Consider the following 17,789-nt stretch of genomic DNA (forward strand, 5'->3'; position numbering starts at 1 on the left):
TGACTGAAATCTGTGAAAGACAATAACTGCAAGCACGTAAACAATACGTTAGTGTTCGACACAGTCAGTTCAGCAGTGACAAGAAATTCAGTAGAGAAACATCATAAATGTGTCACACAAGTGAAAAAATTCAATTAGCACTCCTGGAAGTGCCTCCATCAGAATTATTTCATTATATGACTGAAGAAACTCAGGAACACAAACATTTTCTGCAAAACTTGAAATTGTACAATGCTTGCATTCAAATAACAACATTTGGTGCTAAATCCATGAGCAGTGCAGAAAATCAATTCAATCCCATGTTGTGATTAAAGAAAAATTCTATGATAGAGTGGGATCTTTGTTATACTGCCAAACAAATCTTATAAATTTTCCAAGTGTATTTAATTGATGTCGAACAAACGGAAGTCCAGCAATGTTGCGCAAACATAAGTGGACTAAGAGGGGAAATCATTGAAGAACTGCAGAGGGATTTTACACAGGTACAATCAATTGGATCACATATTCAGAACAGCGTGGAACCAAAAGGTATCTAATGAATATAAAGTTGTGATTCGAGTTGACAAAAGACCAGTTGGAGAACACAAACACTGATTCAATGCACATCAGGTCAATTAAATTGCCAATGTAATTGTGAACAGTTAGTATACAAATTGTAATAATAATTACTCAATGGAGAAGAGCACAATGATGACATCTCACAGAAACACGTCATTCTTACGATGCGTTTCAACATTTATGAATTTTTTAAATGTTCTCCATGTTCTACAAAGAAACTAATAAGTGAGTGACAGAGTACTTTATTTTAAATTAGCGTATTACTTTATACTCATGTTGATTTAAGATTACTTTAGAGTATTTCGAGCATTCAAGATTAATTCTGTCTGTGATCTTTTTCAATTTTTTTTTTTTTTTTTTTTTTTTTTTTTTTTTTTTCCAAGTTCATATTTACAATGTTCTCAAGTGACTTGGAATGTTCTCAGCAAACAAATGAAAATAATGACCAAGTGAAGCAGGTCTTTTTCGGGTGTCATGTAGTAACAATGATCACAGTAACAAAATTCTTCAAATTAATATGTAGCATGAAACAACCTGAATTAAGCGGCACTATTATTTCAGTGTATGAGAAAAAGATGACTACTCACTTAACGTGACATTTCCTGTAACAGGCCAGCTGGTGACCTTTCCAGAAACAGTTTTTATTACCACCTGGTATGTGTGACCTGGCTCCAGATTTTCCTTGAACTCCCAAACAGTTGGCTCCCCTCTATTTACAGATACAGGTGTGGGTCTTCGAAGTCCTGCTGCTATTAACACCTGGTATTTATCAAATTCACTGTATGGAAAAAGTGAGAAAGAAATCAGCACATATGTACAACAACAACTAGAAATAGTGTTTTACACACACACACACACACACACACACACACACACACACAGGGGGGGGGGGGGGGGGGGGCAGTAAAACACAAAGAATACACAGCACTTCAGCAGTGCCTCGCATGCCACCCTGGTCTACTCAGTTGGCTACTGCCATGCACTGCTGGCTGGGGAGCTGGTTATTCTTCGTGCTTTCCTGTTCCTGGTAATCCATATCAGTAAAACAAATATCACACTACACTAATTTCAGACTGCTTCATCGAATGGGCATGTAAAATTCTGCTATAAAAGTAATTTTGTTTGCAATGGGAAGCAAACCAACACCTTCCACTGACAGAGGGCGTCACATGAAATACATAATGAGTAGGATTCATTTCGAGGCTAGCACCAGTTACACATTGCAAAAGCAAAGTAGCAAATATCTGTCAAAATACCAGATAAACTGTGCACGACAACTCTTACGAGATGTTCACTGTCCAGTATAACATGCTGGGTTCTATTAGTCAAAAATTCTTCAAATGACTCCCATATTTGTGAAGATACTCTATATGATTGTATCTTCGTTAATAGCTACCAATGTAGTACAGTGTCAAATGCCTTCCTAAAGTCTAGGAAGATAGAAACCACCTGTTTGCATAAATCTGCCATTTACAAGGTATTTTGTGTGAAATAAGGTGATCTGTGTTTCACTCTCATTCTTGCCTATTTACATATATTTCTATTAAATTACAATGCAGCTGTAGCCTCCCACTAACAGTGGTCATGTGCAAAAAACGAGAGTATGCTGAAAAGTACTGCCTCTGAATTTTTTATGCGAAGACCCTTACAGAATTTTAAGTAAAACAGTAGTGTTTCGAGAATTTCCATGTAAATTTTAGAATCACTGAGAGAGCCTATTTACTGCACGTCGCCTGTCTGTGTGCAGGTCCGAAGTGTAAGAAGACTGTAGACACAGCAGTCAAACAGCACCGATAAGTGTTTGCCAGTCGCGCCATGGAAGTTTAATGAAAGAACACGGCAGACTCAAGGAACTTCTGTGTTATTCCATATAACTTTGACTATTGTAGTGAAAAAAAAAAAAAAAAAAAAAAAAAAAGAACAGTTGAAATATTGTAAAACGGACTTGGAGAGGATAAGACGTGTATTCAGATTCAGAATGAGTATGAATTTGGTTTTTAAGCCAACTTTCTCTTATGTGTATATGAACTTTGTTTCTAACCTTTGGATATGTGAGGAGACTTACTTGACAGCGTTTGTTTATGTGGAAAATGAGATTTGTAAAAGTTTTGCTGTTTGAATATACATTGTTAAGTGAAGAAAAAGAAACATGTATGTCTGCTTATTTTTTTATAAGTAGAAATCATCTTGAGAAATTCCTATTCCTAGCAAATATACTTCAGAGCAGAAGAGAAAAGGAGGCTGCAGCAGCAAGCTAACCAGGAAGGAAAGTCGGCTGACAATCTCAAGTAAGTCGTATCATTAAAGAAGTGGGAGTTTACACACATACTTCATGACTTTAAGTTGTCCAAAGCATTAGAACGTGGCGACCAGTGTGAAAGACAGAAGAAAACAGGAATTTTGAGACAAAAACGAGATAAGAAGATATCATGTGTTGCCATAGCAACTGAACATAATGAGACAAAAGAATCATCCCAATAAGTTGAATTAAGCCCAAAGTATCCAATGGAGAAAATTTGTGAATGTAAAAAAGGAGAAGATGTAAGAACGTCACAACATTAAAAACTGGAGAGAAGATCTCGACGTATTTTACTAAGAAGGGATACGCCTAGAACGATACAACTAAGATGGTCTGGTGTAAGGAGTATACAGCTCTCACATGCATCACAGGGATGCAGACGTCGCCGGCACCAGCTACTGTTCACCGATGCTGACCTGCCGTCACATCCGCTCACCTACGTTCGGAGAAGTCTACGCCAGGTGAGCGCAAAAACAAACTTTAGTACCTTAGCAAGAAGTGATACAAACTATTCAGTGAAATTTGTTTCTGTAGTTATTACACTTAAGGTTAATTTTTAAATACTCACAAGGTCTAAAGCATGTAAAAATACGGATAACAAACATCAAGTTTGGGAAACTTCAGAACCAGTCATGGCTATGAAGAAAATTAGTAAAGAAGGGCCAGATTGGTCGGAGTTGGTGAATGTAATCAAAACTCAATTAAGTGAAGTCTTAACTGCTCAGAGTCTGCAGTTAAATGCTAAATTAGATGCTTAGAGTGGAACTTTAAACGCTAAATTGGATGTTCAGAATGAAATGTTAGGATTGTCAAGTGCCAAGGTAGATTCACAAAGTAAAGAATTCAGTAATCTCTGTGAAGGCATGGGAGATCTGAAGACTGAAATCGATGCTTTAAATACTAGAGTGGAGAATTTTAAGATAGATTTAAAGAATGAACTAGTTCCCTGCACATTCATGTAAATCAAATGTTCACTGACCTTAGTAGTAAACAGAATGATAATTTCCAGGAGTTATTAGAAAAGTTAGTATTTGAGATTGAGGACAGATGCAATAATGTAGAATCAGAAATCAATGAAAAATTAGGATCTTTTAAAAATGTGAGTAACATTAAATTTAATGCTGTAAAGCTGGGACTGAGTACTTTAAAATAAAGTGTAGATAAGCAGAGCAAGTTAATGACTGTCATTCAATTGCAAATTACAGGTGAAAGTACACGAGTGGATAATGTAGAAAGAAGCTTTGAAGAGAAAATACAAACTCTGTTATCATAAATGTAAGCAGTTTGGAAGAACAAGTTGAAGAAATTACAGAAAGAAACGTTACCAAGAGAATATCATCTGGGAACGTGTAACCCATGGCTTCTTCCGAACTTACTGGTACCAGGAAGGGCATAGACGAACTTTGGAGAGAATTCAAACTTATCCAGTAACAAGTAGAAAAATGAGTAAGTTCACCTAATGTGGTGTTAATCAGTGAAGTAGTTAATGATTTTAATGGGGGCTAATTTGGGGTTATTAAGAAAATTCCCTAAATTTAAGCCTGATGGAGAGGTACATCTGACACATTTTTTGAAAAGATTTTACCAAGCTTCACTGAATAATTGGGAAGATTCTAAAAAGATTGAATTTGCTGCGGATTACCTACTAGGAGAAGCCTCCGAATGGGGAACAGTAAACTGTGAGAACTTTTCCTCTTGGGAAGATTTTCAAAATAAATTTAAAGAGAAGTATTGGTCTGCAAGTGCCCAGAAGTTAATATCAGATTTGTGGGACCCCAAATATTACAATAATACTTGGGGCACAATGAGGAAGTATTTCGATTGGCATCTAACCCGTGCAAAAGTGCTTAGATAAGCTGATGGAGGAAGGAGGATTAGTGCAGATTTTAACACTTTGCAGTCAGCATGTCTCGTACAAATTTATTCGCTTCGTGCCGGCAGCGCTAATTTGGATTACTTGGCTTGTCGCCAACCATTTGTCACCTTTCCGTTGATTTTCCGGAAATCCTCTATTTTGCCGTATCGTTCTACAAACTCGAATTTTCTTTTCAAGTAACTTCTCTGCAAGTTCTACTCTGTTATAATAATTATCCATGTAGAGGTGATGAGAATTTCCATAAGAAGATGCCAATAGTTCCATCTTTTTTTTTTGCTAAAAGTTGTCCAGTGCCAGAATATATCCCGTACTCAAATCACACAGCATCCGAATGAGTACGCCACATTTCGTGATTTTCGACGAATTGTAAGCTTTAAAATTTAACTGTCCATGCCACGGTATCATTCCTTCATCAATTGAGATGTTTTGACTTGGATTAAACGTTTCTTTAAACTTTTTGGAAAAATAATCAATTACAAATTGCACTTTCAAAAGCCAGTCAGCGTTATTTGGTTTATTGTTGTTGTCGGAAAAATGTAAAAAATGATAATATTTGCCTGAATCGGTTGCAGGACATCATTTTGTGAAATATCGGTGTGTCTATCAATGGATTCGTTGACCAGTAATCATCAATCCTTGCTTTTTTTACAATTCCCATAAGGATAGCGAGCCCTAACCATTTTCTAAGTTTGGGTCCCGTAACGTCGACAAATTTGGCATTTTTTTATTGAGTTTCCTTCTATTGCAATTTTGACTGTAATGCTTGTTGGTTTTGTTGCTAATATATTTAAATAGATCGTTCCCAATATATAATTCTATGATATCCATGACGGTCTGTGTATCTTTGGGAACACTATGTGTGGACCCGGGATCCTTCAGTAAATCATAGTCTGTCTTCTTCATTTGATTCATCCAAATCAGTTGGCAACCGTAGCATCCGCTGAATTCTTCTTGGATGTATTTCACTATCTTCCGACGATTCCACTTCACTTTCATTTTTTCTATATCCAATGTCTTCTTCCCAATCATCCAAGTCGTCCGGAACGTCAGACAAGACGACTGCACATACATCATAAACAATCGTATTGTCTCTTTCGTCTGCCATGATGGAAGTGCACAAGTACTTATAAAAACCAAAAAGTTGTTGACATGTGTAACTTATTGTTACCTAAACAAAACACAAACAGAATGAAAAAGATACTAAAGGGCTGTAATCGGCCACTGAGCGATACTATACACATGACACCACTGTGGTGTTGCTGGCTGTTGACCGCTATTTTGCGCACGACATCACTGTGGTGTCGCTGGTCGGCAAAGTGTTAATTAGATGATTAACCTTATATGCGAGGAAAGATATCTTATGCAGTGGGTGGAACACTGTAGAAGAGTTGTTGTCCTTTGTAAACACACTTGATGCCTTAAATAAGGAAAGCAACGAAAACTTGCACCAAAGAGAAAACCCGAACTACAAACGGAATAGTGGCAATAATGTCAAAAAAAATGAGGCAAACCTAGCGAGAGTACACCAACGCAACAGGAAAAATGATAACGACAATTATCAGAAGAAGCATCCGCCTTCAAATTTAGGTGCAGTAACTTCTCAGGAACTTGTACTGAGTAACGATAGAGCACAAAATGGATATGTGATATCTTGTTTGGGTAACCAGCCTTTAATTAGTAATAATGAGGAAAACACGATGCGATCTAGATCCAGGGCCGAGGCCCCTGTCATGGAGATACATTAGGAGGCCAGGTTCCATATAAGTATGTTAACTTTACCCACCAAATACCCACAAAGGATTGATTACTACTTGAAGAACTGAGTTTAGATGCCAATAACCCACAACCAATAATAGCAGGGACAGTGGAAACTGTGGAGGTTAACATATTTGTAAATTCAGGGAGTGAGATATCACTCGTCTCCAATGCATTCTTTAATTCATTACAGACTAAACAGCACTTACCTCTATTGCCACTAACGGGACTTTACGTAGTCGGGATAACAGGAATGAAGTGCAAAATTGTGAGGTATGAAACTCAAGTTAACTGCTGCTTTAGAGATATATTATTTCAACAAACACTATTAATAGTAGAAAATATTAAGAGATGTATTATTTGGTTTAGATTGGTCATTAGAATGTAAAGTCATATTAAACATTGACAAGAGTTTTCTTTGTTTTGGTAAAGGGGAAAGTAGATAGTGGACAGCGTTGGTGACAGGTAACTGTATTGGAAAACAAACAACTGAGTGTAAGTGTCTGAGTAACACCTACAGCAAAACTGTCACCAAAGATCGATAATGTAAATCAAGTAACACATCGAACTCACATACAAGACAAAGTTAACGAGCCACTAAAATTAACCAATCAACAAAAGCAAGATTTATATAAAATTTTAATGGAGTATGAAGTAGTATTTTCCAATCGTCCAGGTAATATCAGCGACTACATTTGTAAATTTAAAATCAAAGATGCCACTCCATTCTTCTGTAAGCCATATCCAATATCGGTAATTTGATGGAAGCAGTTAGGGATGAAAGTGATTCATAATAATATTATAGAACGAAGTTCTAGCATTATGAATAATCCATTGGTCATGGTAAAGAAAGCTACAGGCGGAATATGATTAGTATTAGACGTTCACGCACTGAATCGGCATATAGAGACAGAGAGAGACCGACCAATCAATATTGACAAATTGTTATCCAAATTTGAAAAGGCAAGATTCTTTAGCACTATGGACCTGACTACGGGATATTGGCAAATAAAATTACACCCAGAATCCAAAAACTATACAGTATTTTTGTTGGATGGTAAATGATATCATTTCAATGTATTGCCATTCTGACTTACTATCTCTGTATCCATATTCATGTGTGTGTTACATGACGCACTAGGGAGAGTGTTACTGAAGGATTTGATAATATATGTAGACAATGATAATATCAGCTTCTTGGGAAGAACATTCTTTTAAAGCAAAAAGGCGTTATGGTGAAACTGTCTACATCGTACTTTGTGTGCCAAGAACTTAAGTTCTTAGGTCATATTAAAGGGGTACAAGGAAATAGACTGGACCCTGAAAGCATCAAAGCTATCAAAGAATGTCCACAGCCTAGAAATGTAAGACAGTTAAAAAGATGTATAACGATGGCCGGCTATTATCGTTGGTATATATAAGGGCAAGAACTAAATGACCTGCGAATTTTATGTTTATTAAGGAAGGGAGTGTCATGGACTTGGGATCAAGGTGCCAATGATGCCTTTGAAACCATCAAAAGTGCGCTTGTTGAATCACCCGTTTTACATCATCCAGTTATGGGCGAACCATTTAAAATTTTGACAGATGCATTTGATTACGGTGTTGTTGTTGTTGTTGTGGTCTTCAGTCCTGAGACTGGTTTGATGCTGCTCTCCATGCTACTCTATCTTGTGCAAGCTTCTTCATCTCCCAGTACTTACTGCAGCCTACATCCTTCTGAATCTGCGTAGTGTATTCATCTCTTGGTCTCCCTCTATGATTCTTACCTTCCACCCTGCCCTTCAGTACTAAATTGGTGATCCCTTGATGCCTCAGAACATGTCCTACCAACCGATTCCTTCTTCTAGTCAAGTTGTGCCACAAACTCCTCTTCTCCCCAATTCTATTCAATACCTCCTCATTAGTTACATGATCTACCCATCTAATCTTCAGTATTCTTCTGTGGCATCACATTTCGAAAGCTTCTATTCTCTTCTTGTCTAAATTATTTATCGTCCATGTTTCACTTCCATACATGGCTACACTCCATACAAATACTTTCAGAAATGACTTCCTGACACTTAAATCTATACTAAATGTTAACAAATTACTCTTCTTCAGAAACGCTTTCCTTGCCACTGCCAGTCTACATTTTATATCCTCTCTACTTCAACCATCATCAGTTATTTTGCTCCCCAAATAGCAAAACTCCTTTACTACTTTAAGTGTCTCATTTCCTCATCTAATTCCCTCAGCATCACCCGACTTAATTCAACTACATTCCATTATCCTCGTTTTGCTTTTGTTGATGTTCATCTTATATCCTCCCTCCAAGACACTGTCCATTCTGTTCAACTGCTCTTCCAAGTACTTTGCTGTCTCTGACAGAACTACAATGTCATCGGCGAACCTCAAAGTTTTTATTTCTTCTCCATGGATTTTAATACCTACTCCGAACTTTTCTTTTGTTTCTGTTACTGCTTGTTCAATATACAGATTGAATAGCTTTGGGGAGAGGCTACAACCCTGTCTCACTCCCTTCCCAACCGCTGCTTCCCTTTCATGTCCCTCAACTCTTATAACTGCCATCTGCTTTCTGTACAAATTGTAAATAGCCTTTCGCTCCCTGTATTTTACCCCTGCCAACTTCAGAATTTGAAAGAGAGTATTCCAGTCAAAATTGTCACAAGCTTTCTCTAAGTCTACAAATGCTAGAAATGTAGCTTTGCCTTTCCTTAATCTTTCTTCTAAGATAAGTCGTACGGTCAGTATTGTCTCACGTGTTCCAACATTTCCACGGAATCCAAACTGATCTTCCCCGAGGTCGGCTTCTACCAGTTCTTCCATTCGTTTGTAAAGAATTCACGTTAGTATTTTCCAGCTGTGACTTATTAAACTGATAGTTCGGTAATTTTCACATCTGTCAACACCTGCTTTCTTTGGGATTGGAATTATTATGTTCTTCTTGAAGTCTGAGGGAATTTCGCCTGTCTCATACATCTTGCTAACCTGATGGTAGAGTTTTGTCAGGACTGGCTCTCCCAAGGCTGTCAGTAGTTCTAATGAAATGTTGTCTACTCCCGGGGCCTTGTTTCGACTTAGTTCTTTTAGTGCTCCGTCAAACTCTTCATGCAGTATCATATCTCCCATTTCATCTTCGTCTACATCCTTCCATTTCCATAATATTGTCCTCAAGAACATCGCCCCTGTATAGACCCTCTATATACTCCTTCCACCTTTCTGCTTTCCCTTTTTTGCTTAGAACTAGATTTCCATCTGAGCTCTTGATATTCATGCAAGTGGTTCTCTTTTCTCCAAAGGTCTCTTTAATTTTCCTGTAGGCAGTATCTATCTTACCCCTCGTGAGATAAGCCTCTACATCCTTACATTTGTCCTCTAGCCATTCCTGCTTAGCCATTTTGCACTTTCTGTCAATCTCATTTTTGAGACGTTTGTATTCCTTTTTGCCTGCTTCATTTACTGCATTTCTGAATTTTCTCCTTTCATCAATTAAATTCAGTATCTCTTCTGTCGTCTTTTTACCTACTTGATCCTCTGCTGCCTTCACTACTTCATCCTTCAGAGCCACCCATTCTTCTCCTGCTGTATTTCTTTCCCCCATTCCTGTCAATTGTTCCCTTATGCTCTCCCTGAAACTCTTTACAACCTCTGGTTCTTTCAGTTTACCCAGGTCCCATCTCAAATTCTCACCTTTTTGCAGTTTCTTCAGTTTTAATCTACAGTTCATAACCAACAGATTGTGGCCAGAGTTCACATCTGCCCCTGGAAATGTCTTACAATTTAAAACTTGGTTCCTAAGTATCTGTCTTACCATTATATAAAAACAAAGATGAGGTGACTTACCGAACAAAAGCGCTGGCAGGTCGATAGATACACAAACAAACACAAACATACACACAAAATTCAAGCTTTCGCAACAAACTGTTGCCTCATCAGGAAAGAGGGAAGGAGAGGGGAAGACGAAAGGAAGTGGGTTCTAAGGGAGAGGGTAAGGAGTCATTCCAATCCCGGGAGCGGAAAGACTTACCTTAGGGGGAAAAGAGGACAGGTATACACTAGCACACACGCACATATCCATCCACACATACAGACACAAGCAGACATTGTCTGCTTGTGTCTGTATGTGTGGATGGATATGTGCGTGTGTGCTAGTGTATACCTGTCCTCTTTTCCCCCTAAGGTAAGTCTTTCCGCTCCCGGGATTGGAATGACTCCTTACCCTCTCCCTTAGAACCCACTTCCTTTCGTCTTCCCCTCTCCTTCCCTCTTTCCTGATGAGGCAACAGTTTGTTGCGAAAGCTTGAATTTTGTGTGTATGTTTGTGTTTGTTTGTGTATCTATCGACCTGCCAGCGCTTTTGTTCGGTAAGTCACCTCATCTTTGTTTTTATATATAATTTTTCCTACGTGGAATGTTTCCTTCCATTATATTGTTACCATTATATAATCTACCCGAAACCTTCTAGTATCTCCAGGGTTCTTCCATGTATACAACATTCTTTTATGATTCTTGAACCAAGTGTTAGCTATGATTAAGTTATGCTCTGTGCAAAATTCTACCCGGCGGCTTCCTCTTTCATTTCTTAGCCCCAAACCATATTCAGCTACTATGATTCCTTGTCTTCCTTTTCCTACTGTCGAATTCCAGTCACCCGTGACTACTAAATTTTCGTCTCCCTTTACTACCTGAATAACTTCTTTTATCTCATTATACATTTCATCAATTTCTTCATCATGTGCAGAGCTAGTTGCCATGTAAACTTGTACAACTGTAGTAGGTGTGGGCTTCGTGTCTATCTTGGCCACAATAATGCGTTCACTATGCTGTTTATAGTAGCTTACCTGCACTCCTATTTTCCTATTCATTATTAAAGCTACTCCTGCATTACCCCTATTTGATTTTGTATTTATAATTCTATATTCACCTGACCAAAAATCTTGTTCCTCCTGCCACCGAACTTCACTAATTCCCACTATATATAACTTTAACCTACCCATTTCACTTTTTAAATTTTCTAACCTACCTGCCCGATTAAGGGGTCTGACATTCCATGCTCCGATTCATAGAATGCCAGTTTTCTTTCTCCTGATAATGACGGCCTCTTGAGTAGTCCCCGTCTGGAGATCCAAATGGGGGACAACTTTACCTCCGGAATATATTACCCAGGAGGACGCCATCATCATTTAATCATACAGTAAAGTTGCATGCCCTCGGGAAAAATTACGGCTGTAGTTTCCCCTTGCTTTCAGCCGTTCGCAGTACCACAACAGCAAGGCCGTTTTGGTTAGTGTTACAAGGCCAGATCAATCGATCATCCAGACTGTTGCCCCTGCAACTACTGAAAAGGCTGCTGCCCCTATTCAGGAACCACACATTTGTCTGGCCTCTCAACAGATACTCCTCCGTTGTGGTTGCACCTACGGTACAGCTATCTGTATTGTTGAGGCATGCAAGCCTCCCCACCAACGGCAAGGTCCATGGTTCATGGGCGGCTGATTATGGTATTACTGCAGAACTTTTCCAAGGAGAGTGGGATCTGAATAATGTAGAACAACGAACCATAGCTTTTGCTAGCCACAGTCTAAATAAGCATGAATTAAATTACACAGCTACCAAAAAAGAACTATTAGCGATTGTGTGGAGTACTCAAAAATTTCAAGCACTAGTACGGGGATCACAAATCCACATTTATACAGACCATCAAGCTTTATCCTTTCTAATGAGTAGTCGATTACTGCATAGTATAGAATAGGATATTAAGATACAATACGTAAAATGTTCCGAGAATACTGTACCTGATGCTTTGTCAAGGTTACCCATAGGAATGGGAGGATTGAAATGCACGGAAGGACCCAGCGTTATTTGTGCCATCAATTTTACATCAGCAGAATATCTGAACATACGAGTAAAGGAAATGGCGCAAAGAATAACTGAAAATATCCATCACGATCCTTACTTTAAAGAGATGTTTTCTATGTGTATCCAGAACTAATTACCTCCTAATCAAGTAGGAAAATGGAAAATTATAAGTCACAATTTGTTTTGGAGAGAGAGTGTAATATCGCAATGTTGGCGCTTATGCATTCAGTAGGTGATGGATGTTGCACTTGTGTGGTATGTTCATACAGGATATGGACACTTCAGAATCAAAAAGTGTATAACCCATATGAATAAGTTCTATTATTTTAAGAATTTAGGATATAAGATAACATCTTTGATTAGAACTTGTGAAATCTGTCAGAAGGTGAAAGAGAATAATACTCATGTGAAGTACAAAGTGTACCCTATTATTCCTAAATCGTTACACAATTTCACAGCAGCAGATTTTTTTGGACCAATTCCACAAGGAAAAGGAGGGGTATCATAGAGTTTGCCTTTACAAATGTCTGCTTGTGTCTGTGTATGTGCGGATGGATATGAGTGTGTGTTTGCGAGTGTATACCTGTCCTTTTTTTCCCCCTAAGGTAAGTCTTTCCGCTCACGGGATTGGAATGACTCCTTACCCTCTCCCTTAAAACCCACATCCTTTCGTCTTTCCCTCTCCTTCCCTCTTTCCTGATGAGGCAACAGTTTGTTGCGAAAGCTTGAATTTTGTGTGTATGTTTGTGTTTGTTTGTGTGTCTATCGACGTGCCAGCGCTTTTGTTTGGTAAGTCACATCATTCTTGTTTTTAGGTATATTTTTCCCATGTGGAATGTTTCCCTCTATTAATTCATATCATTAGTTTGAACCCAACAATTTCGTTTGTTATTGTCACTGTTGCATTTCGAAATCTTTTCTGTAGTCTTATTTTCTGTTTTTGTTTTTGCCAGTAGTTTCACTTTGTATTGAGCTTCTCCTTTTTACCGTAATCTACTATACAATTTTATCCTGCCTATATATACTCAATAATACGTCACCCACTTCCAAACCATAACCAAAAAAATTTTTTTTTCCGCTTTCAACACTACCGCTGCTATAAAATCCACCGTTTCTAGTCCACAAACAGTTCCTTTCACCTATTAAACAACCATTTCGTCTAGTTCTGAAAACTTTCGTTTCTTTTTATATATATATATATATATATATATATATATATATATACACACACACACACACACACACACACACACACACACACACACACACACACACACACAAAAACAAACAAACACAAACATACACACAAAATTCTAGCTTTCGCAACCAACGGTTGCTTCGTCAGGGAAGGAGAGGGAAAGATGAAAGGATGTGGGTTTTAAGGGAGAGAGTAAGGAGTCATTCCAATCCCGGGAGCGGAAAGACTTACCTTGGGGGAAAAAAGGACAGGTATACACTCGCACACACACATATCCATCCGCACATACACAGACACAAGCAGACATTTGTAAAGGCAAAGAGTTCGGGCAGAGATGTCAGTCGAGGTGGAAGTACAGAGGCAAAGATGTTGAAAGACAGGTGAAGTATGAGCGGCGGCAACTTGAAATTAGCGGAGGTTGAGGCCTGGTGGATAACGAGAAGAGAGGATATACTGAAGGGCAAGTTCCCATCTCCGGAGTTCTGACAGGTTGGTGTTAGTGGGAAGTATCCAGATAACCCGGACGGTTTAACACTGTGCCAGGATGTGCTGACCATGCACCAAGGCATGTTTAGCCACAGGGTGATCCTCATTACCAACAAACACTGTCTGCCTGTGGCCATTCATGCGAATGGACAGTTTGTTGCTGGTCATTCCCACATAGAAAGCTTCACAGTGTAGGCAGGTCAGTTGGTAAATCAGGTGGGTGCTTTCACACGTGGCTCTGCCTTTGATCGTGTACCCCTTCCGGGTTACAGGACTGGAGTAGGTGGTGGTGGGAGGGTGCATGGGACAGGTTTCACAGCAGGGGCGGTTACAGGGGTAGGAGCCAGAGAGTAGGGAAGGTGGTTTGGGGATTTCATAGGGATGAACTAAGAGGATACGAAGGTTAGGTGGACGGCGGAAAGACACTCTTGGTGGAGTGGGGAGGATTTCATGAAGGATGGATCTCATTTCAGGGCAGGATTTGAGGAAGTCGTATCCCTGCTGGAGAGCCACATTCAGAGTCTGATCCAGTCCCGGAAAGTATCCTGTCACAAGTGGGGCACTTTTGTGGTTCTTCTGTGGGAGGTTCTGGGTTTGAGGGGATGAGGAAGCGGCTCTGGTTATTTGCTTCTGTCCCAGGTCGGGAGGGTAATTGCGGGATGCGAAAGCTGTTTTCAGGTTGTTGGTGTAATGGTTCAGGGATTCAGGACTGGAGCAGATTCGTTTGCCACGTAGACCTAGGCTGTAGAGAAGGGACCGTTTGATGTGGAATGGGTGGCAGCTGTCATAATGGAGGTACTGTTGCTTGTTGGTGGGTTTGATGTGGACGGACGTGTGAAGCTGGCCATTGGCCTGATGCAGGTCAACATCAATGAAAGTGGCATGGGATTTGGAGTAGGACCAAGTGAATCTGATGGAACCAAAGGAGTTGAGGTTGGAGAGGAAATTCTGGAGTTCTTCTTCACTGTGAGTCCAGATCATGAAGATGTCATCAATAAATCTCTACCAAACTTTGGGTTTGCAGGCCTGGGTAACCAAGAAGGCTTCCTCTAAGTGACCCATGAATAGGTTGGCGTACGAGGGGGCCATCCTGGTACCCATGGCTGTTCCCTTTATTTGTTGGTATGTCTGGCCTTCAAAAGTGAAGAAGTTGTGGGTCAGGATGAAGCTGGCTAAGGTAATGAGGAAAGAGGTTTTAGGTAGGGTGGCAGGTGATCGTCGTGAAAGGAAGTGCTCCATTGCAGCGAGGCCCTGGACGTGCGGAATATTATTGTATAAGGAAGTGGCATCAATGGTTACAAGGATGGTTTCCGGGGGTAACGGATTGGGAAAGGATTCCAGGCGTTTGAGAAAGTGGTTGGTGTCTTTGATGAAGGATGGGAGACTGCATGTAATGGGTTTAAGGTGTTGTTCTACGTAGGCAGAGATACGCTCAGTGGGGACTTGGTAACCAGCTACAATGGGGCAGCCGGGATGATTGGGTTTATGAATTTTGGGAAGAAGGTAGAAGGTAAGGGTGCGGGGTGTCGGTGGGGTCAGAAGGTTGATGGAGTCAGGTGAAAGGTTTTGTAGGGGGCCTAAGGTTCTGAGGATTCCTTGAAGCTCCACCTGGACATCAGGAATGGGATTACCTTGGTAAACTTTGTATGTGGTGTTGTCTGAAAGCTGACGCAGTCCCTCAGCCACATACTCCCGACGATCAAGTACCATGGTCGTGGAACCCTTGTCCGCTGGAAGAATGACGATGGATCGGTCAGCCTTCAGATCACGGATAGCTTGGGCTTCAGCAGTCGCAATCCTACTCCCAACATTACCACTGCTGAAGCCCAAGCTATTCGTGATCTGAAGGCTGACCGATCCATCGTCATTCTTCCGGCGGGCAAGGGTTCCACGACCGTGGTACTTGATCGTCGGGAGTATGTGGCTGAGGGACTGCGTCAGCTTTCAGACAACACCACATACAAAGTTTACCAAGGTAATACCATTCCTGATGTCCAGGCGGAGCTTCAAGGAATCCTGAGAACCTTAGGCCCCCTACAAAACCTTTCACCTGACTCCATCAACCTCCTGACCCCAACGACACCCCGCACCCTTACCTTCTACCTTCTTCCCAAAAATTCATAAACCCAATCATCCCGGCTGCCCCATTGTAGCTGGTTACCAAGCCCCCACAGAGCGTACCCCTGCCTACGTAGATCAACACCTTCAACCCATTACATGCAGTCTCCCATCCTTCATCAAAGACACCAACCACTTTCTAAAATGCCTGGAATCCTTACCCAATCCGTTACCCCCGGAAACCATCCTTGTAACCATTGATGCCACTTCCTTATACACAAATATTCCGCACGTCCAGGGCCTCGCTGTAATGGAGCACTTCCTTTCACGACGATCACCTGCCACCCTACCTAAAACCTCTTTCCTCATTACCTTAGCCAGCTTCATCCTGACCCACAACTTCTTCACTTTTGAAGGCCAGACATACCAACAAATAAAGGGAACAGCCATGGGTACCAGGATGGCCCCCTCGTACGCCAACCTATTCATGGGTCACTTAGAGGAAGCCTTCTTGGTTACCCAGGCCTGCAAACCCAAAGTTTGGTACAGATTTATTGATGACATCTTCATGATCTGGACTCACAGTGAAGAAGAACTCCAGAATTTCCTCTCCAACCTCAACTCCTTTGGTTCCATCAGATTCACATGGTCCTACTCCAAATCCCATGCCACTTTCCTTGACGTTGACCTGCATCTGGCCAATGGCCAGCTTCACACGTCCGTCCACATCAAACCCACCAACAAGCAACAGTACCTCCATTATGACAGCTGCCACCCATTCCACATCAAATGGTCCCTTCCCTACAGCCTAGGTCTTCGTGGCAAACAAATCTGCTCCAGTCCTGAATCCCTGAACCATTACACCAACAACCTGAAAACAGCTTTCGCATCCCGCAACTACCCTCCCGACCTGGGACAGAAGCAAATAACCAGAGCCACTTCCTCATCCCCTCAAACCCAGAACCTCCCACAGAAGAACCACAAAAGTGCCCCACTTGTGACAGGATACTTTCCGGGACTGGATCAGACTCTGAATGTGGCTCTCCAGCAGGGATACGACTTCCTCAAATCCTGCCCTGAAATGAGATCCATCCTTCATGAAATCCTCCCCACTCCACCAAGAGTGTCTTTCCGCCGTCCACCTAACCTTCGTAACCTCTTAGTTCATCCCTATGAAATCCCCAAACCACCTTCCCTACCCTCTGGCTCCTACCCCTGTAACCGCCCCCGCTGTAAAACATGTCCCATGCACCTTTCCACCACCACCTACTCCAGTCCTGTAACCTGGAAGGTGTACACGATCAAAGGCAGAGCCACGTGTGAAAGCACCCACCTGATTTACCAACTGACCTGCCTACACTGTGAAGCTTTCTATGTGGGAATGACCAGCAACAAACTGTCCATTCGCATGAATGGCCACAGGCAGACAGTGTTTGTTGGTAATGAGGATCACCCTGTGGCTAAACATGCCTTGGTGCACGGCCAGCACATCTTGGCACAGTGTTACACCATCCGGGTTATCTGGATACTTCCCACTAACACCAACCTGTCAGAACTCTGGAGATGGGAACTTGTGCTTCAGTATATCCTCTCTTCTCGTTATCCGCCAGGCCTCAACCTCCGCTAATTTCAAGTTGCCCCCGCTCATACCTCACCTGTCTTTCAACAACATCTTTGCCTCTGTACTTCCGCCTCGA

General features: G+C 40.9%; 1 protein-coding gene across 3 annotated transcripts in view; it reads right to left on the bottom strand.

Annotated features, from left to right (window-relative positions):
- LOC126475006 (tyrosine-protein phosphatase 10D) overlaps window positions 1-17,789 on the bottom strand; it is a 338,696-nt gene that overhangs the window by 101,875 nt on the left and 219,032 nt on the right. For all 3 annotated transcript variants that reach the window (XM_050102546.1, XM_050102547.1, XM_050102545.1), the window contains exon 8: window positions 1,146-1,336. In XM_050102546.1, coding sequence (XP_049958503.1) covers window positions 1,146-1,336 — 191 coding nt within the window. The remainder of the gene's footprint in view (window positions 1-1,145; window positions 1,337-17,789) is intronic.

The sequence above is a fragment of the Schistocerca serialis genome, chromosome 4 (genome assembly GCF_023864345.2).
Source record: "Schistocerca serialis cubense isolate TAMUIC-IGC-003099 chromosome 4, iqSchSeri2.2, whole genome shotgun sequence".
In the NCBI taxonomy this organism is placed as follows: Eukaryota; Metazoa; Arthropoda; class Insecta; order Orthoptera; family Acrididae; genus Schistocerca; species Schistocerca serialis.